Source organism: Labrus mixtus, chromosome 5 (assembly GCF_963584025.1).
Source record: "Labrus mixtus chromosome 5, fLabMix1.1, whole genome shotgun sequence".
Classification (NCBI taxonomy): Eukaryota; Metazoa; Chordata; class Actinopteri; order Labriformes; family Labridae; genus Labrus; species Labrus mixtus.
In genome coordinates, this window is record NC_083616.1 from 29,810,366 (window position 1) to 29,832,196 (window position 21,831).

The 21,831-nt window shown below is 40.4% G+C and overlaps 1 protein-coding gene across 5 annotated transcripts in view; it reads left to right on the forward strand.

Moving 5' to 3' along the window:
• LOC132974683 (protein prune homolog 2-like) overlaps positions 1-21,831 on the forward strand; it is a 57,391-nt gene that overhangs the window by 2,848 nt on the left and 32,712 nt on the right. For all 5 annotated transcript variants that reach the window (XM_061038910.1, XM_061038908.1, XM_061038912.1 and 2 more), the window contains exons 2-6: positions 8,349-8,450; positions 10,959-11,161; positions 11,556-11,722; positions 15,744-15,878; positions 17,797-17,885. In XM_061038910.1, the coding sequence (XP_060894893.1) occupies positions 8,349-8,450; positions 10,959-11,161; positions 11,556-11,722; positions 15,744-15,878; positions 17,797-17,885 (696 nt within the window). The remainder of the gene's footprint in view (positions 1-8,348; positions 8,451-10,958; positions 11,162-11,555; positions 11,723-15,743; positions 15,879-17,796; positions 17,886-21,831) is intronic.

The window sequence follows — 21,831 nt, forward strand, 5'->3', positions numbered from 1 at the left end:
TGCAGGATTGTGTAGCATTGACTCAATCTATTTATGGCTATGTAAACATTGTAACTGTATCGGTTAAATCTTGTTAACCTTGTTTAAATTCAGTTCACACACTTAGTTCATCTCTCAGCTTACAGATGTGTTTGCTGTGTTGTTGACGTTCAGTTGATTGAGCTGCAGTTATCAACATTTCCATGTAATGTTAGATGTTCATGTTAATATACCATCAGCATAATACTGATCAGTAAAAAGCCAAAATAGTTTTACACAGTCAAGTGTTGAAATATAACCAGTGTTGGGCACGTTACTGAAAATTAGTAAGTAGCTACAGTTACTAGTTACTACTATTAAAATGTAACTGGGTTATCATATTTATGTTCATATTATTTAGTGTTGCTGTGGCAGAATTGAGATGTGACAACTTGCATGTTTCAGATAACACTGCAGTCATTTTCAGTTTGTTGGTATTTTACCGATTACTGATCAAATCTCTACATTTGATATGAAGCATGTTGCCATCAACATACCAGTCTATCAGTCTATAGTCTGGATTACAGATCGTGGAGCTGGTGGTGTTTTAAGTCAAGCCTGCTGTTTGCATGGAGTGTCTCCTCATCTGTAGAGCTAACATGAGTCTCGGGCGTCTGCAGCGCCAGGGCTCTCTGACAGTTGGTTTAATACAGTACAGTACGTTGTTGTTTAGCTCTCTGACAGCTAGTTGAGTAGAAGTGTGTTGTTGTTGTTGTTGAGCTCAGTGTTTTTGTTCTTGTGACAGAAGTTTTTCTTCCTGCACACAGACTAAAACTCACTGCTATATTCTTGTTTTTTTTTTACTTGAGCAGGAAAAATAATGTTGGTTTGCAAGACAGAAAGTTTACGGCTAGAAGACCACCTTCCTGTGTTTGTTTAAAGGCTTTATATGCAATTTTTTGATCCAGCAGATGTCGCCCTTGAGCACCAGCATGAAACCAAAACAACTTGCGGTGCATTGTTGTGTTAGCGTGCTAATGCTAGCGATCTTTATTATGCTCGTATCTTCACACTGCATGTAAATTTACCTGAAATGAGCGTGATCTAGAAACACAGTTAAGCAGTGAGTACAGTATGTTATTCTTCTTTTCTCTAGTCCCTCAATTAAACAACTTTTATACGTGAGGGGAGGAGTCAGCCGGCTGTCCCGGAAGATAGGACTCTGAAAACTCTGAAAACATGACAGACAGTGGGACTCGGGTGTTACACCCATTGTAGACAGTCATGACTCACAGAGTTATTTTCAGAGGATATACTTGATTTCTGCTACATTTAAGTGTGAAAAATCACATAAAAAGCCTTTTAAAACACAACATCAATAAAAAAAAAGATAAGAGCACCATGATGCACGCTTTTGTACATCCAATACAGACTTAAAAGTCAAATATTTTACAAAATACACTTGACCATGTTTTTCTAACACTAATATGTGACCCTAGTCTGTTGGAAAAAAAACAAATGATGAGAAAAGTCCATCCTCATCTCCTTTTGCCTGCTCCTCTTTTCAGAAAATGTGTGCTCAAACAGGCCGTTTTGGAGATTTTCCCTTCATGACATCACAAAGGGCAGTAGCCCCTCCCCCAGGTGGGTGACACTCCCACAGCTAGGTGTTTGTTCTTCCCTCTGAGTCTGCCTTCTCACCGTTCATGATCAGGCATGATGCAAGAAAGCCCAAGCCACATCCTCTTCCAGAAAGGGGGCGTGGTCAGAAACAGCTCATTTACATATTTAAAGGTACAGACACAGAAACAGCCTGTTCTGAGCAGGGCTGAAATAGAGGGGTTTATAGACATGATCAAATACAGGATCAGAGTGGATTTAGAACAAGACACTTCACACACATGTTTTGAGGAGCTCAGAGACTTATTTAAACTGGTTGAAGAGGAGGAGAATATGTCACCTTTAAATAATTGATTTAAAATTTGGATTTGGTAGGCATAGTGTTTTTTTTAGAGCAGTTCGGCGACAGCAAAGATACCAGTCCTTTGTGGGGCAGGCAAAGCATTTCAATAATGGACCGCAGGGTGTTTAAAATATTCAAAACATTCAGTCTATTCATGTTAACAGATTGTCGGGACAATACAAACACGCTTGTATAAAACCTGTCTCAAGTGAGATCGAAGGAGCTAAGCCCTTTTTTTAATCAGGGATATACTTCACATTCACATGAGGAGAGCTGAGGAGAGGGAAAAGATTAAAGGAGCAAATCCTCAGATAAGAGCACAGCTGGGTAATTTAGTGATAAAGAGGGCTACTGATGAGTGTCATGGCGGCTGCAGATAAAGTGTAACACATGTCATGATTATCAACCATTTGTCTCACACACACACATTGTGCACACAGACAGACTTTATCTCTTGTTTCTCGGGCTCTCTGATATCAACTTTGATGGGTTGCTGTTTTGCTGACCACTCTCTTCTCTCTGTCATTCCCTTTCTCCTCTCTCTCTCTCTTTGCACGCTGTATGGCCCTCGTCCAGCACATCCATACCTCTAATTGGCTTCGCTCTGAGTGCTGGCTGAACCCGTCCTTCTCTCTCTCTCTCTCTCTCTCTCTCTCTCAGTTTTTCTCTGTATAGCTTCATCATACAGTACAAAGCTGAGGCGATGTGCTGAGTGGACTTCCAGCATCTGTCCTTCTCAGGGTGCACTCGGCCAGCACATTCTGAGAAAAATATGCGATGTGCAATAACATTGTTCAATATTGATATTAAAGAGGACATATTATCCCCATTCTCCACCTTTTCAAACAGTCCCCCTGTGGTCTAAATGAAACATCTGTGCTGTGCTTTGGTCAAAATATAACATGAATCAAGCAGCAGAGGAGGTTTGTGACCCTGTATAAACCAGCTCTCTCAGAACGCTCCGTTTTGGTGTGTGTGTCTCTTTAAATGCAATGACCCCCCCCTGAGTTTTCCCCGTAATCATCACTCCTTCGCTAGCGAGAATAAAAATTGCCGACCTGCGCAAAAGTTTTGTTCTAGGCTGGGGGTGGAGTCCATGGGTGGAGATATCAGAGGAGGGGAGGGGATTTTTTTTTTTACCATAATCCCACTGTGACATCACAAATTTGAGAGCAAATTTGAAACGGAGCATTTTTCTCTGTGTTGTAAGACTTATGCACACCACAAACAAAGGACTGGATGGATTTATTTCACATTTTGTGGGTCAGTAGACACTCAGGTTACCCAAATATATGTTCAAAAACACTGTACAAGTGGATTTTTCATAATATGTCCCCTTTAAATGTGATAAATAAACAATACTTAAAAGAGTGCATTAATTATAACTCTATAGCTAATATGCACTCTCTCTTAACTATAGCTATGCCTGAAACTTTTTTGACTGCCTCAAAGGTCAGGACTGAACCGGGGAAAAAGGCGTTTAAGTTGGCAGCTCCCTTTACTTGAAGCAAAGTACAAAACAGACTTAAAACTTAACGGACTGATCTAATTGGATAACACTTACATGCTTGTGCTGAATGTGGTTAAACATAGCTCTGGTTGATCCTGACACAGCCTGAATACCACTTCATTTCTTGATCACAATATTCCCAAACCCTTCCATGCTACAAGATGTCATCCATCCACTGTGCTGGTTTACATCTAGATAGTAGAGCATTATGGAATTACTTGAATTTCCATTCTGGTATGGGCTCTTCACTGATTTTATTGCACTGTTTTTATTTGGTTTTATATTTTGCTGTGTTGTCTGATTTTCCAATTAGTTTTGGCCCATGTTATATGGTGATGTTGTCCTTGTGTTTTTTGTCTTCTGTGTGCTCCTGTTGCAATGCAAATTTCCCCTAAAATCTGAATCTGGAAGTAAAAATAAACCAGAGCTAAAGCCCTGGTGGATGGTGGCTGCATTACAGCTTCAACGCAGCAGTTAACCAGCATCACGGGGCTGAATCAAAATATAAAAAGTTTAGGAGACTAATCATGCTCATCTCTACTTTGAGGGGATTTTGAATAATTTGCAGGCAGGAACATCTGGCTGTAGATATATCGATGATTTAGGACACATATCTCTTTCACTTGTCTTTTATCATGCATTATTATTGTATGTATGGCTGCTCAAGCTTTGTAGAAAACTAACTGTGCAGCTGCCGGACACTCTTGAAAAAGAGATTCTTAATTTCAAGTTTTTTTTCCCCGGTTATATAAAGTTTACATCATTTTTTTTAGATGGAGTAGACTAAACTACAAGGCAGCAGTTATCTATATTGGAAATGTTTAAAAAGTACAGAAACAGGCAGTTCCAGTGAAATGGGACTCTGGTGGATTGAAATTGGAGAGACGTCTGTTATTAAAGTAGTGACTTGTTCAAAGTGTTTACTTGACTTCCATCTAATGTGCTTGTCAGCTTTTAGTTGCTTCGATGGATGTTACTGTAACACCATAAAAATATGAACATTTAGTGGTACGCGATACATCAGGGTTGTATTTAACTGCCCCACGCCTTTTACAACTGGCAATTACCGTAAGCAAGTAAATCTCTTCAATTTAGAGGGAAGTTTGGCTGAAAATATGCTGAGACAGCTGGGCATCTAAAGGAGATTCATAATAACCTGGAGAGGAGAGGAGAGGAGAGGAGAGGAGAGGAGAGGAGAGGAGGAGAGGAGAGGAGAGGAGAGGAGAAGAGAGGAGAGGAGGAGAGGAGAGGAAAGGAGAGGAGAAGAGAGGAGAGGAGGGAAGAAGAGAGGAGAGGAGAGGAGTGGAGAGGAGAGGAGAGGAGAGGAGGGAAGAAGAGAAGAGAGGATGAGTGAAGGGAAGAAGGGAGGAGAAGAGAGGATGAGTGAAGGGAAGAAGGGAGGAGAGGAGAAGAGAGGAGAGGAGGAGTGAAGGGAAGAAGGGAGGAGAAGAGAGGAGGAGAGGAGAGGAGAGGAGAGGAGAGGAGAGGAGAGGAGTGGAGGGAAGAAGAGAGGAGAGGAGAGGAGGGGAGAGGAGGGGAGAGGAGAGAGGAGGAGTGAAGGGAAGAAGGGAGGAGAGGAAAGGAGGAGTGAATGGACGAAGAGAGGAGAGGAAAGGAGGAGTGAAGGGAAGAAGGGAGGAGAAGAGAGGAGAGGAGAGGAAAGGAGGAGTGAAGGGAAGAAGAGAGGAGAGGAAAGGAGGAGTGAAGGGAAGGGTTAAATGTTGTGAGATAGCGAGCTAGACGCTCAGAAAGAGAGAGCACTCAAATTGAAGGATATCAGATGGCCAATGCAAGCTTGTGAACACACACACACACACACACACACACACACACACACACACACACACACACACACACGCACACACACACACACACACACACACGCACTCACCCACACACACACACACACGCACACACACACGCACACACACCGATGCTTTCCCGCTGCAGTATAGCAGACACTGAGTGGCCTTTTCTCCAGCTAATGCATCACTTCCCTTCCCTGGCCAACCAGTATTGATTTACTCCCCCCCCCCCCTCTCTCTCTCTCTCTCCTATGAAGAAACGGGCTGTAGACCGCCTCCCCCTCTCCGTCTATCTCACGCTCTCACACTCACCTTCTCCTCTTTCCCTTCAATTCCATTTTCGAGATGTTCCCCCCGCTTTGGATTTCTACTTATTCGCCTCACATCTCTCTCCTTCTTTTCCACTATCACATTTCTTCACCTGTCTCTCCCTCATTTTGTTCCCCCCCTCTCTCCCCCCCTCTCTTCTACATGTCTGAGATATCAATCTCCTGCCGATACCTGCCTCATTTTTTACAAGCCTCTTTCCACCCATTTCACTTCCTCTTCTCTCGTTCTCTCTGAGCCTCTAACCTCTCTCCTTTCCTCTCTCTCTCTCTCTCTCTCTCTCTCTCTCTCTCTCTCTCTCTCTGTGCTTTGCCCTAAACGCAAAGATCCTCCAAAGAGAAATAAGACACCTCCTTCCCTATGCATCATTACTGGTACTTTAACTCCAGAGTCCATTATACATTTCACATGTAAACAGATGTGCTTAGTGTTGGCTAAGCATCCAGGGTGATATCTGAGAAAGCAGAAATGCTCGATTACATTTTAGAAGACCATGCTTTGCAAGATTGGATTGCATTCACTACACATCACTGCTGACGAGGGATGGGACAAAACAATATATCCTGGAATCAATGGTGCCATATATTAACATTTTAATCATAAATATGGGGCTCTTTAGATTCCCCTGCCATTTTCACTCACCTCATGTCGACTTCATGATTCCTCCTGGGGGTTGCTTGTGACAAGAACGAGGATAACATGAACAGTTAATTGGCTAAAGAAGAAGACAGCGGGATAATGTCAGACAGCGATGAAAAGTAGTTAAAGGTAGAATATTAGATTTTAAGAGAAGCTGTCCAGTAGAGGTCTTCCCATACACACACCACATATTAAAAATGTATGTTTTGACAGCAGGAATAAAAACATGTTTACAGCCTGGTAGAAAAAACGATTTTGTGCTGATTGGTAGATGTATTTATTGGCATACTGGAGGGGGGGTTAATGGTTTATGACCCACCCGCTTTGATTTTATGGATACAAGCTATGCACAATTAGAGGCGTGGCCAATCTGACTGCAGGCAGCCGCTATGTGTAGAAGGCTTAAGGCCGGTGTAGGTCCCAGATCTGCTCGGGGTCCTGACGTCACACAATATGATTGACTGTATGTTTGTATGATCTAGCACATCGTGATTGGCTGTTTGTTGGACAGTTTACATGTAGTTTTTTGCGGCTCTTCAAATGGAGAATATGGAGAATTTTTTATCAAGAAATACTCGAGCAGTCCGAACAATGGTTTAAACTGTCACAGCAATAAGTGATAGCCCATAGTGTAGCCTACATTCGATGTTAGACGAGTGAGACATTACTGTCTCTTACCAGTAGGTGGCGCCGTTACAAACATTGAATCTTCAGCATGTAAGTATGTTCAGTATGTTCAGACCTGGACTCAACTGTGTAACATTTAAAGCAGTTTGGACGCTGTGTGTTTGACTTCTTTCCCCTTTCATGAGGAGACGTCGATCTCTCTCGCCGACTCTCTGACAGCCAATCACAACGTGCTACATCATCATACAAACGCAGGGGAAATAATCTGACCACCCGAGCACATCTGGTACCCACTACTTCAGCTCCGGCTTTTTGCCTTTAGTTAGTTTGAACAAAAGTTTGATTGACTCAGAATTTCCAATATGGCCATCAACATGGATGGGCCTCAAAACAGCCCTTCAGAAACCAAAGGATGACATCATTCAGACTGTGCCCATTTTTACAGTCCATACTCATTCCCCCGTTTTACACCATCTCAAGTCCTCACAGACTCACACCCTGCACGCCTGACGTCATTCAGGTCTGTGAGGGTTCAGTGCTTACAGACGTTGGTGTGCAGACCGGGATCAGGAAACCGCTTTTTTTATCCCTGTGTCGTCTTCTTTCCCTCCGCTGCATCCATCCTCTCCCATCAGAGAATCCTATACAAGCCAATTAAGATGAGCAGCAGATAGATGGGATATTCATTTTATCCACGTTTTGTTTCTTGATTAGCGGCGCGGGCTGCAGGGCTGCAGGGCTTGGAGTAAGCTGATTTGTTTTAGATAAAAACATAAAGAGACCGTCACTGAACACGCAGCGCCAACTGTGTATGGATGAGGTGGATTCTGTTCCCAATTAACTTACATTGAGCTATTTCCTTTCAGTTTAGTGTCCTCATTACGGGCTGCATTTGATTAAGGAAGAAGCAAAGATGAGTTTCACATCCCCATAAAAGACACATTTTAAATTGTCAAAAGACTCAATTCAGGCTGAATGGTTTCCTAAAATATCTGCTGCATTTAACAGAGGGAAAAACTCAATTTTCTGCCTTTTTATCCCAGAGATGAATGTTGATCTCTGTAATATAGCTGTCGTTAATGTCCGCTTACACTTAATGAGTGTGTCTGCATTGTTCATTGAAATAAATGGATCTCATCACTTCTCCAATAAAGTGCGTTACCCTCGGTTAGCTGTGAAAAGCGTTTTTTTCTTCATTTAAATCGTAGCCTCGCTGTCACGACTGATTTCCCTTTCAGTGACGAGTATTCTCTTTCATGCCTGAGCTTAGTCTCGCTTGCAGCATCATGATTTCATTATTAATGCATGCTGTTGGTTTTCAAAACATTTCAGTCATCTAACTGAGTCATCCCGGCTCAGGTGGTCAAAACATCTGGTGCTCTCTTTGTTGAGATGTTTGAAGACAACGAGATTAAACATCACTGAACGGCTTCTTGTCGGACGTTTTTTAATAATGCAACGCTCTCCCCGACACACACACACATTGATCTTCTGTATTTGTGTGTTTGTGTACTTCCAGGCAGACGCATCAGAGGATCCCGTCCATGCGGTTTTGGGCGGACCAGATCCAGATGTGGACACTGTAGCTGCAACGCTGTGCTTAGCGCTGCACCTCGGCCAGGTAACCTCTGATTGTCTGCATGTGTTTGACACGTTAAAATATGTGGTAACAAAACCTTTTCCGATTTTCAAGGTTTTCTTAAACTCATAAGCAGTACCTGAACGTTGAAGCTTCTCGCATGACGAGTGGAGTGGAGATCATTTCAGTCATAATTTATAAACATCCATTAAAACAAGTAAAATCAAAAATGTGCTAATACACACGGTAACAGCACGGCAGCTTCCGGGAGCAGTTCCCGCTTCCTTGGGTAGCGGTCATTGACGTAACATCCGATGTTTCCATGGCAACCATGATGTCATGTCTTGTCATGGCGGCCACGACAAGATGAAGGATTTCTCTGGCTTTGATAACTGTTGGAAGTATTTGAGGAAACGTAGGCACTCAACAAAATAATATAACATAGTTTTAGTCCATTTCTAATTTATTGAGATATTTTAGTCACTCTCTTTGAAGATTGAATCCAGTAATCTGATAATCAGATGTCCTGACAAAGACTCGAATAAGTTGAGTCGAAACGCGTAGATCCCGTTAAATAAAGTTTTTTATACTACATCAGAGTGACTCTGTGGAAGCCCCAGATTTATTTTTTGAGATAATAAAGTCATGATTATGAGATAAAAAGTCAAAATTATGAGTTGGTAAGTGTGCATGTGCTCCAGCTGGCATTGAAGTCCCCGCATCCCCTCACTCGCCCAGCCATGTAAACAATATGCAATCCTAAACAAGGCAATTCAAGCAATCCTAATTCTGCCAAATGTAGTAAATGTTAGATGCATAATAAATAGTTATGTCTTTTAATCTGGTTGTCGTTGGAACTAAACACATTACATTACTGTTTACGTAGCATTGACTGTACCGTTTAACTGTCAATGTGTCACACAGTTATTTTGTAGGCTGAAGTTCACGGTAGTAGATGGTGTCCCTGACTTTTTATCTCATTATTATGACTTTATTATCTCATTATTATGACTTTATTATCTCATGATTTAGACTTTTTATCTCATTATTATGACTTTATTATCTCATAATTTAGTATTTTTATCTCATTATTATGACTTTATTATCTCATGATTTAGTATTTTTCTCTCCTAAATTTGACTTTTTATCTCCTAAATTTGACTTTTTATCTCATTATTATGACTTTATTATCTCATGATTTAGTATTTTTCTCTCCTAAATTTGACTTTTTATCTCCTAAATTTGACTTTTTATCTCATTATTATGACTTTATTATCTCATGATTTAGTATTTTTATCTCATTATTATGACTTTTTATCTCATTATTATGACTTTTTATCTCATTATTATGACTTTTTATCTCATTATTATGACTTTAGTATCTCATGATTTAGTATTTTTATCTCATTATTATGACTTTATTATCTCATAATTTTGACTTTTTATCTCATTATTATGACTTTATTATCTCATAATTTAGTATTTTTATCTCATTATTATGACTTTATTATCTCATGATTTAGTATTTTTCTCTCCTAAATTTGACTTTTTATCTCATTATTATGACTTTATTATCTCATGATTTAGTATTTTTATCTCATAATTATGACTTTATTATCTCATGATTTAGACTTTTTATCTCCTAAATTTGACTTTTTATCTCATTATTATGACTTTATTATCTCATGATTTAGACTTTTTATCTCCTAAATTTGACTTTTTATCTCATTATTATGACTTTATTATCTCATAATTTAGACTTTTTATCTCATTATTATGATTTTTTATCTCATAGTTTCGACTTTTTATCTCATTATTATGACTTTATTATCTCATAATTTAGACTTTTTATCTCATTATTATGACTTTATTATCTCATGATTTAGTATTTTTATCTCATAATTATGACTTTATTATCTCATGATTTAGACTTTTTATCTCTTAAATTTGACTTTTTATCTCATTATTATTACTTTATTATCTCATAATTTAGACTTTTTATCTCATTATTATGACTTTATTATCTCATAATTTAGACTTTTTATCTCATTATTATTACTTTATTATCTCATAATTTAGACTTTTTATCTCATTATTATGACTTTATTATCTCATAATTTAGACTTTTTATCTCATTATTATGACTTTATTATCTCATAATTTAGACTTTTTTATCTCATTATTATGACTTTATTATCTCATGATTTAGACTTTTTATCTCATTATTATGACTTTATTATCTCATAGTTTCGACTTTTTATGGTAAAAAAAAATCTCAACAAATCCAAGTTTTCATTTTTAACTTTTAACTGGCGGAAATGGGCTTCCATATGACTCAGACTTTCAGTTTAACGAACTTTGTTTGTTACCACCAGTCATTTATTTATTAGCTAATCAACAATCTGCTTTTTATTTCCTATTTTTTATCTCATCTAATAGAACAATTCTGCTGGATACCTTTGTGGGAACATCTCGTTTTTTTAAGTTTTAATGTATAATTCTGTCTTTACTTTGTACTCTATGCACTCTTTGTGTGTGTGTGTGCTGCAGAAGGACCTGTCAGGTGGAGTGTGTGTGCCGGTGCTGTGTGGTTGGAAGTGTGACGCTGCTTTGCCCGGCGAGACGCTCAGGTATCTGCAGAGAGTAAAAATCAGTGAGAGCTCACTGCTGTGGAGGGAGGACGTGGACCTCATGACGCTTCACCGCAGCGGAAAACTGTCACTGACGCTGCTGAGAGAAGGACTGCTGGATGGGTAAAGACACACACACGTGCAAGGAATGTCAACACACACACACACACACACACACACACACACACACCAGGTCATCTTTAACTGCTTTATTGATTAGCCAATAATATATTAAAATCTTAAATGAAAGCAAGTACAGTAAATTCAAGATATTTTAATAGTTAAAATATTTTGTTTCTGTTGCTGTAAAGATGAGATCCAGAGTGTGTGTTTGTGTGTGTATTGCAGGCTTGTGTGTGTGTGTGTGTGTGTGTGTGTGTGTGTGTGTGTTCATCACTCATGACCCAAAGGGGATTTGTTTTTATGCAAATTCATTACAATCATCGCTCCTTCCCCTGCAGCCTTGCATATCTCCTTCACCCTCTGGTCTCCCCCCCTCTCTCTCTCTCTCTCCCAGCTCTGAGTATCACACTCTGGAGTCCAGCGTCCTGCGTGTGGTCCATCACGACGGGCAGCAGGACGCAGAGGATGATGGGGCATCGTCCGCCGTGACAACAGTCGCCAAGGAGATTCTTCAAGAAGCAGCGGAGCACGTCGGAGCAGCGCTAGGGGAGACACTCAGAGGTGAGGGAGACACAGGCAGATCCCACCCCCAGGGGGGAGTAATGGGGCGGTGAGGGAGGACACACACAAATCCCCTGACATGACTCGCTTAACACCCACCAGGAGAGAGAGAGAGAGAGAGAGAGAGAGAGAGAGAGATCGAGCGCAGATAGACACAAACACAGTTTTTTAAATGTTAGTCTGTTTCTGTGAAGAAAGTGAAGTTAGTTGTGTTGTTCTACTTCTTTTCTAATCGACTTATTAACATTCAAATGTATCAAAGGGCACCACAGTGAATAAAAAAGTAGACATATGTTCCAAAAGTCAGAAGTGAACTGGGGAAAAAGGCGTTTAAGTTTACTTTGAACCAGTTACAAAAAGACCTGAAACTTGTTTAACTTAAGAGGATGTGACTTGCAGGTGTAAACATCTGGCTGTAGATGATCTCCCAGATGTGTTGATGGGTGATCTCGACAAATATTAATTACATTTAAAATGTGTTATTTGTGTCTTATAACTTCTAACTGCGCTGTTTGCTTCCCAACTCTACTTATCCAGCGCTCTGCAGAGCTGTCAATCATGGTGTTATAATCCTTTTTATAGCATCAAATAAGTTATTAAAACTAAAATGTTTAGACAAATAAACACTTGGACATAAATCATCAGGATAATAAATAAAATATTTTGACATGTACTTCAGTCAGTCAGTCAGTAGGGGGAGCTCTGAATGTTTTGGCTTCACTTTTGATTTGCTGTCATGTCAGCCATTTTTTATACAGTCTATGGTGGGTTTGGTGTGCGTGTGTGCTCTTAAGTTACTTCAACAGCCTTACAAACATGTTTCAATATCCATCCATCCATCCATTGTCTTCCACTTATCCGATGTTGAATCGTGGTTGCAGCAAGCAAATTAAATCAACACCGACTTCCTGCGGGATTGCGAGGCGTTCCCAGGCCAGACGGGATGTATATATCCCTCAAGCGAATTCTGAATCAAGGACCCCAAGGTCTCCTACCAGTTGGGTGTGCCAAAGGGAGGCTTCCAGGAGGCATCCTAATCACTTGCCCCAACTACTGAGCTCCTCACCCTATCTCTATGGCCGAGTCCAGACACCCTTTTGAGGAAACTCATTTCGGCCGCTTGTATCTGCGATCTTATTCTTTCGGTCACTACCCAAAGCTCATGACCACAACTGAGGGCTGGAACGCAGATCGACTGGTAAATCGAGGCCTTTCCCTTCAGGCTCATCTCCCTCTTCACCACTCATTTCGATACAATCCCTTCATATCTGCCGATGCTGAGCCTGTCAATCTCTAGTTCCATCTTACCCTTACTCGTGATCAAGACCCCGAGATACTTTACGTTAACTTCTTCACTCACCCTTCTCAAGATGTCGATGTTAAACAGCTGTGAACAGGCCGGACAGGACACTTCTGTTCAGTGGTGCTCTGCTGGTTTTTTTAAATCCTTTGCCGTCTCTCAAATGTGATTCACTGACAGTCAAACATTCAGTCAGACAGACAGAGAATGCTAAGCTAGAAGAGTGAATTACTGTGGATCGAGTGAACAGAAAGAGGGAAGTAGAGTTCAGAGACTCCCAGAGAGAAAACGGGAGATACTTTGAGCAAGAGATCGATGTACCGAGTTTGGGCCTGTTCTCATATTTCAGAGCATTTTCAAGTTCATTGATTCCCGAAGAGAGGCCAGTAACTCGACTTCTTTATCCTCACAAGAAAAATGTTACCAGAGGGAGCAGATGACTTTTTTTTTTATGGTTTACTGGAAAGGCAAATAAACCCTATAGCTTTGCATGACTATAAAATCTTTTTTTGTGAGTGTGTTATCTTGATAAACAAAAAAAAAAAAAGAGTCTGTTTGGCAAAAATGTTTCCCTCAGTTTCACAAACAGGACAAAACTTCTGATCTGATGTTGACTGTTTACTTCCTGATTGTCCTGTTTTAATTCAATATCTGTAAAATGCTTTCAAAAAGGAAAATCATACAAAAGCATCTGAAATGTAGAGAAGGATGAAAAAAGGGGGGAGAAGGAAAAAGCAGCAAAGAACTCTCAAAATGTCATTACTTTTCTTGAGAGCAATTAACAGATTTTTTTTTTCTTTTATAAACAAACAAAAATAATTGAAACAAAAATGCGGATTGTGCATGATGTTTGCGTTCTCCGTTTCAAAGATGTAATACTTAACAGAAGGGCGGCTGCAAACACAAGAAGCGTTAACAACGGCGGGGAATGACAAAGTGATTGGAATTCAAATGAAACTGTAGAGGAGCGAGATGCTGAAGACTTTTATCTATCAGTGTCCATTAAACAGCTCTAGAGACTTGAATACCGCCAAAAAGTAGATTTCACGGTTAACAGGCCAACTAACTTCACAAAAAATGTCTAACAAAGAGTGGATATATTACATGAAGGTGTTTTCAGAACAAACAGTTCAGGAGGCTTTTTGAGGAGAGAGATATCCACTGAGCGAGTGCATTCACACCGCCGTGGTACCTACTCTGAAACAGGAACTAAAAAAGAGTTCCTCTTCATTGTCTGATCCTGCTGCCTTTGCTCTACAGGTCATGTGTATATTTGACTCTTGAATATTGCACATTTCATTATTTTAGTCATTTTTTCTGTATTGTGTCTCTCTGTCTTATAGAGCGCCACATGAATGAGTCCTAAAACCTGGAAGTGAGTTAGCATTTGAGCGCCATGGGGTCTAACGTCTAAAAGTCAACGGGGATTTTGAATGTGTTTGTGGTTAGACGCCTGAAATAAGGTCTGTGGTTAACACAAGCTGAAGAGATGTTGGTGTTTTGTTTGACCACATAAACTACGTTAGGTAATACCTCCACTTGTGAAGTTTGAAGTTTTTAGGCGTCTTTAAAAAGGCGGTTGCTAACAAGTGGCTAAATGTGACTACAGTGGTCGTCGGGGACATTAAACGTCATCACGCCGGACACAGAGGGCGAGAACTCTCTCACTAGTCGGAGATGTCTCCTGTAGGTTTAATCTTTAGGTTAAGGTGAATATTATGTCAGTAATCTATTTATTAAGCTACGTGGATTAGTTTATCGGAGATCGTCTGAAGCATAACGCTAGTGACGTCACAATCATCCGACCGTGGTGTAGTTAGCTTGTAGCATAAGGTTAGCGTTTTACTTCTGTCGGCCGCGTTAACGCTTCAAACATCATAAAAATGGCGTTCATCTGTGAAGATTATCCTGCTGAACAAAACGCCTACGCTTCAGGAACGTGCGTTATCCACAGAGACGATCCAAAATCCAATGAAAACATCCCATAGGTGAATTCTCGTTAGACCCCATGGCGATGCTACTTCCGTGTTGACCTATCATATGGTTTGTTCTCTATTACCTTTCTTCTTATCTTTAACTGTTTTCTTTCACCTGTGGACGGGTGTTGAGAACTAGCATGTTTGCTAAAAACACAAAGCATCTGGTTCGTCCGATGTATCTGTGATGTCCATGCCAAATAAAGTCTATGATCAATCAATCTAAAAGGGCTTCTCGGAAATTAAAGAGTTTATAGTTCCTGCGGTGCGGAAACAATAAAAAAAAGGAGGAGGGTTACAACGGTTTCCTAGAACTACTATGGCGTGATGAAGTACTTAACATGTCACTCTTGGAATGAGACCAAACTGAGTTGTGGTGATTGAAACTTGCCCGACAACACACGTCCAGCTCTATATGTTTGTTTCCCAGCAGAGCAGTTCATCAACAATGCAATCAAATAAAAAGTCAAGTTGTTACTAATGCTGTGTCTTCTTGATGTAATATTTACTTCTCAACAAAAAAAGGCTATTGAAGCTCTTTATAAGCTTCCATGTTGACGGATGCTTAGGCTGCTTTTGATTACTGTTATACTGTTTCATCCTACATTATGTGTTTATATACGTGCACACCCGTGCTGTCAGGACTCATTTCCCCTGGAGGACGATAAAGTGTTGTATTGTAAAAACCTGAGTCTGCTCTTCATGTAAGACTCACCCACATGTCTGTGTGTTTATTTGTCAACAGAAGCCTTGCTGCTGCAAAGTGAAGCTCTCTGGATCAAACACGGCCGTCGGTCTTCACAAACGGAGGAGATCTTGAGATCTTTGGAGCGTCGGAGTGATGTCACTGCGGGTCGGCATGCTGAGGCCTCGCTACAAGGTGCTTTTTTTTTTCATTTAAACCAAGTAAGAGTTTCAACATAACTCCTCCTGTATTACAAGAATGAACAAACAATCAGACAAAGAAAGGTGGATCTACAATCAACAATATATATATACAAATATATCAGCAACTATTCAAGGCAAAGCTTCTACAGACTTCTCTATATTTTTTTCAAAAGATGGAGTATTTTCCCTTCATCGTCACTCTCACAGTTTCCAGATTAACAGTGTAATAAACCTCGAGCCAAATCTGTAGGCATCAACTTTTAACTGATGAGCAAAACATGGCTACGTTTTTGTCAGAATCAGAATCAGAATCAGATTTATTGTCCAGGTTTGTTTACACACACAAGGAATTTAACTTCAGTGAACTGTGCTCTCTTATGTACAGGTACAACATTAAATATCAACAATAAACATAATAAGAAAAGACTAATATTGACATGACTAAATATGAAACAGTGCAGTGGTGAATAGTGCAAAAGATGCTGAAGTAACATGATAAGTAAAATGCAGTTATGTGACAGATGAGTCAATTAAGATGTAAACAAAATATAAGCATTTACTTATCTGTGCTGCTCAGTCGATTCAAAGGATGCACAGCTGAGGGCGTACTGTCAACTTTATACGTGTAAAAATGAAAGAATGACCAAAACCTCCATCCTCCTGAATCTGCAAAAAAATTGGGCGAATCTGTTGGCAATAAAAAAGTGGAATACAAGTAACACAAGGTGCGTATCTGTATAAAAACACAGAACTGTACAACCAGAGATCCCGTTTTATGAGCTCACACTGTACCAGCTAAATCGGTACGGAGCATTGACACTTGTCAAAGGGATCCCACAGACGGAGGTTGACGTCAGATATACTGTATGTGTGTTTCAGTTGTCTCTCGCTCACAAACACACACACAATCTGTATCCCCAATAAACACAAGCTAACCCTTCAGCTGACTCGTAACAAATATCTCCTGTCAGCCGGACGTCCACTCGTATTTCATGCCAACATTTCCTTCATGATGGGAGGGGGAAGACGGATTAAACAGACATGCCTGCTGTTACCATGGTGATTTCAGGTCACTTTTTGTGCAGACACAATCAGGGGGAAAAAAAAGTCCTGAAGTTCGGGGGCATCGGCGCATGGCTCTGCTCTCACTGTGTGAGTGTGTGCAGTCGTAATCGACCAAAATATCCAACATGCCCGAAATTCATTTGACCATCCACCTGTGAACTTTGATCAATCAGCTATTTGTAGGTTTTTTTTTTCCGGTAAGGTACCAGCTAGTATTTCTAGAGTGAGTTACTAAGTTTGGATGAATCATTAATGTGAGATCTGGTTGCTAGGTAACATCCATACATTAATTAAGTGTTCACAGAAAGTCTCTGTAGCATCAAGGAATTAGATGTTGGACTCAAAGAACGTGTGCACTCTGACTTAAGTCTAAATAGTCTGACGGGGGTGGGGGGGGGTGGGGGGGGGAGGTCGCTTGGTAGCTCATCTGGTAGAGCCGAAACCATTCAGGGCTCAGTCCTTATCACAGTGGACCAGGTCCCTCTCTAGCCCAGGTGCTTTGCTGCATCGTTCCCTCCTCTGCATTTACAGGCTTCGCCCAAAATTAAAATTATGCAACAGCTCCTAGATTTGATTCCAAACTCATCACACAAACTTTTCTCTGACTCACTCCTTCTGTGCAGGTCAGAGAGATTTAAGAAAATGTCCTATTGACTCAAATTTCAGTTCATGTGATTGTTAAGTAAGTAAGTAAGTAAACCTGTAATTGTCTCAAGTATTGCAGCATGCTTTTCGATGACTCCTCCCCCCTGGAGAGGGCGTTAATACTTGTGTTTTATTGTTTTGTACTCTCGTGTGTGTTTTATATAACTGTCAGTCTGTTTGTGTGTGCTGACTGGATGTAGACTTGGAGCAGCAGCTGGCCGTGGAGCTGAAGGAGTTTTCTGATGGAGAGATGACCGTCGCGCTCGCTTCAGTCACCACGGAGAAGGAGGTACGTTCATAAATCATAAAACAAGCTCCCATGATCCTGTTTAGATTCTGTTCAAAATATTCTAGTTAAAATAAACACAAAGAGATTCAGCATTGAAAAATAGGGATTTCTTAATGTTCATTTAGGTTCAATACTTGTCTTGATTAAAGGAAGAATGTGCAACTTTTTGATCCAGTAGATGGCGCCCTTGAGCTCCAGCATTAAACCAAAACAAACTGCTGTATTCTGAAGCCTCCGCTCTCCTCCTGCGACACACCTCCAACCCCTCTGCACTCGCGTTCACATGAAGGAGTTATCAATCAGAACGCATCATAATTAATCCTTTGCTCGAGCTGCAGTCACCTGTGTCCTGCATTGTTGTGTTAGCATGCTAATGTTAGCACACTTCAGTTAGCTCGTAGCTTCACTTTGCACATAAATTGACACAGAATGAACGTGATCTAAAAACACTTACATGACATCCAAATAATCAGTGAGTATGTTCTTCTTCTTTTCTCTAGTCCTTGACTAAAACAGCTTTAAACTCAAGGTCGTCCCGTCCATGTAAACATGATGTAAACACAGCTCTGACAACAACACAGCTGAAAGGACTCAGGCTTCTCTTGTAGACAGTCATGACTCAGAGAAACATTTACACAGGATGAACTTGATTTCTGCTGTATTTAGTTGTAACATGTCGCACATTCTTCCTTTAAAGGCTTTATATGTGATTTTTTGATCCAGCAGATGTCGCCCTTGAGCACCAGCATGAAACCAAAACAACTCGCGCTGCATTGTTGTGTTAGCATGCTAATGCTAGCGATCTTTATTATGCTCGTATCTTCACACTGCATGTAAATTTACCTGAAATGAGCGTGATCTAGAAACACAGTTAAGCAGTGAGTACAGTATGTTATTCTTCTTTTCTCTAGTCCCTCAATTAAACAACTTTTATACGAGAGGGGAGGAGTCAGCCGGCCGTCCGGGCGATGTAAACAAAGTGAAGATAGGACTCTGAAAACTCTGAAAACATCACAGACAGTGGGACTCGGGTGTTACACCCATTGTAGACAGTCATGACTCACAGAGTTATTTTCAGAGGATATACTTGATTTATATTATATTTAAGTGTGAAAAATCACAGATAAAGACTTTAAAGATCTGTTTGAAAACCGAAAACCCAAATAAAGATGACGTTACTTTACCGGCATTTCGAGTCAAGAATCATGTGAACGGAGGTTTCAGAGCTATAAGGCACATTTTTTCATTTTATGAAAAAAGTAACTACACAATGGATTACTCATTGTTAAGAAATATTGGGATGGGGGAGATGGGGATTCCTCCTTTGTATTTCTCACGGTCCTGTCATCCACACTTCCTCGCTGCTGAGGTGGAGGTCGGAGCAGGCCGTGCATGATGGAGGACGTTGTTGGGACGACACAGTCCAATGGTGGTGGATGGGCATCTGGGACGTCGGGTGGTAGTTAGTGCCAGATCACCTCGCTGAAGGTTGGGGCAGCTCCGAGCCCGGGACAAGGCCTGCTTTGTGTTCCATCATGGCTGCCTTTCTTTTGTCAGATGTTTACAAAGATCTTGAATAATCTTTTATAAGAAAGATAAAGAAAAACTTTAACACTGAAACTAAGTTTTTCTTTTTAAAAAAAGTGACTTTTGATGGCTTTGATGTTTTGGAAACATCACACCTGTGATGTTTAGTGTGTGAGTACAGGAGCCCCTCTGATGTTCTGCATTTGGATGAGATTCAGATGGAGAGCCTCACACACACACACACACACACACACACACACACACACAGGTATCACCTGCCTCCCCACTGCTATCTTAAAATCCAGCACACACACCGAAACATACACACACTCTGTTATACGTTTGTGGATGTTTGTGTGTTGACTTTTTTTTATCTTTCTATCTCTTGTTCTTCATTTGCAATCACACACACACACACACACACACACACACACACACACACACACACACACACACACACACACACACACACACACACAGAGGGTGCTTTAAGCCTTTAAGCCTACCCCTCGCTTTTCTCCCTGCTGCAACTTCTAATGTGTTCCCCCCCCCCCCCCCCCCCCCCCCCCCCTCTCCACCACCACAACACCCCCCCTAAAAAAAAAAAAAATCATTCATTATTTCTTTTATATCTCCTTCTCACTTCCAAAGCCCATTTTTCTCAGCGGCTGCCTAGCGTGCGGTATTAGGCTATGTGTAAAATAAATGATGTCTGTAGCCGTAGGGGTACGGCTCTGCCTCCCTCAGAAAACTACCTAACGTCCAAGGAACATTAAACACCCAGATCCTCGTTTAGCGAATAAATAACCATTCATTTGAATGGCTTTGTCTGCGTGTGCGCACCGGACTTTCTGTGCATATTTTACCAGCGCTGTGCCTTCACGCTGTGTGTCAGGAGCGAGGGAGAGAGAGGGGGAGAGCGAGAGGGGGAGAGAGAGGGCCCATTAGAGACTTAATATAGAATAAATGGCCAGGGGCCTCTGTGTCGCCAGCGGACCCTCCAACTCCACAGCGTCATGGTGGGTTACTAATGACCTGAGATCGGGCTCCAAAATGAACTCCTTGTATTCATGTCATTTGCAGTGTGTATATATTTATATATTATTTTTTAATTGTGTTTGAAAAGAGACCAAAACGGTATGAGTGTCATTTATTGAGGGGGCTTAGGGAAGTTCTGCCTTAAATGATTCTTTCCAGAAAACTAAATAAATTAGATTCAATTAGTATTTAATGGTTTATGTGTTATGTGTTTGTCAAAGTGTGTTTTTAGGCGTGTGTGTGTGTGTGTGTGTGTGTGTGTGTTTGATGGCAGTTAAAGAAGACAGAGTTAGATTTTGGATGTGATTGCCTAGTTAGCAGGGGAGAAAAAGCGTCAGTGTGTTTGTTGTAACGATGTGGACACATCTTATAGACTGACTAATGTATTTCTGTTTCCTGTACAAACATACATTAGTCAGTGTGTGTGTGGGGGTGTGTCTGTGTGTGTGTGTGTGTGTGTGTGTGTGTGTGTGTGTGTGTGTGTGCTCTATAAGTACCAAACAGAAACATGGAAATGAAAGGAGTCTAATAAATCACGGCTCATGTCTGGATGAAGTAAATGTCTCTATCAAGTTCGTACACAATGTTTACATCGTACCAGAATTAAACTTTCAGAAGTTTAAATAAACAGTGTTGATACCATGGCAACAATAACAACGTACTAGGCTGCCAAAATTGGGTAATTTCTCCTTAATTAACAGAAATATCAAGCAGCTCCTGTACACTGTCTTCATTTGAACAAAATTATTGACATTTTTTTGTGTTCAAATTAAACAGTGTCGTTCTCTTTTTTTTTAGCTGGGTACTTTTTCTCCTTTTTTAAATTGTTTTTTTTTATTGATTTACAACTTAACAATCCAGAGACTGAGTCAATTACACATTACAAATCCATTAAAATGTCCGATCAGCCCCCCCATCAACCCTGTCCCCCCTTCAGGTCTGAACTTTGATCTCATCAGCGTGAGTGCCCGCTCTTTATCAAAATTAATGTACGTTAAACATGAGAAGGAGAAGGACAAAAACGGCATACATAATCCTAATAATAAAATAAATCGACCTTAAATAATAATAAGTAAATAAAATAATAATAAGTAAATAACAGTTTAAATAAATAAATCCAACTTATTTACAGTTGAGGCAAAAGAGTTGACCTAAAAACACAACACTCATAAAAAGATCCTGACTGACAGTTCATCCTCAGCAGAGTCACAAGTTAGAACAAATGCATACACACTTACAGCTCGGTAAAAAACAATCCATCATTAAAATAACAGAGATTTTATCTTTTTAAAACACATGGTATCTGTTTATATTTTGCTGCACACTAAGAACATATTTATTCAGACTCTTAAGTGACGTAATAATCTTGTGTTTTTGTTCA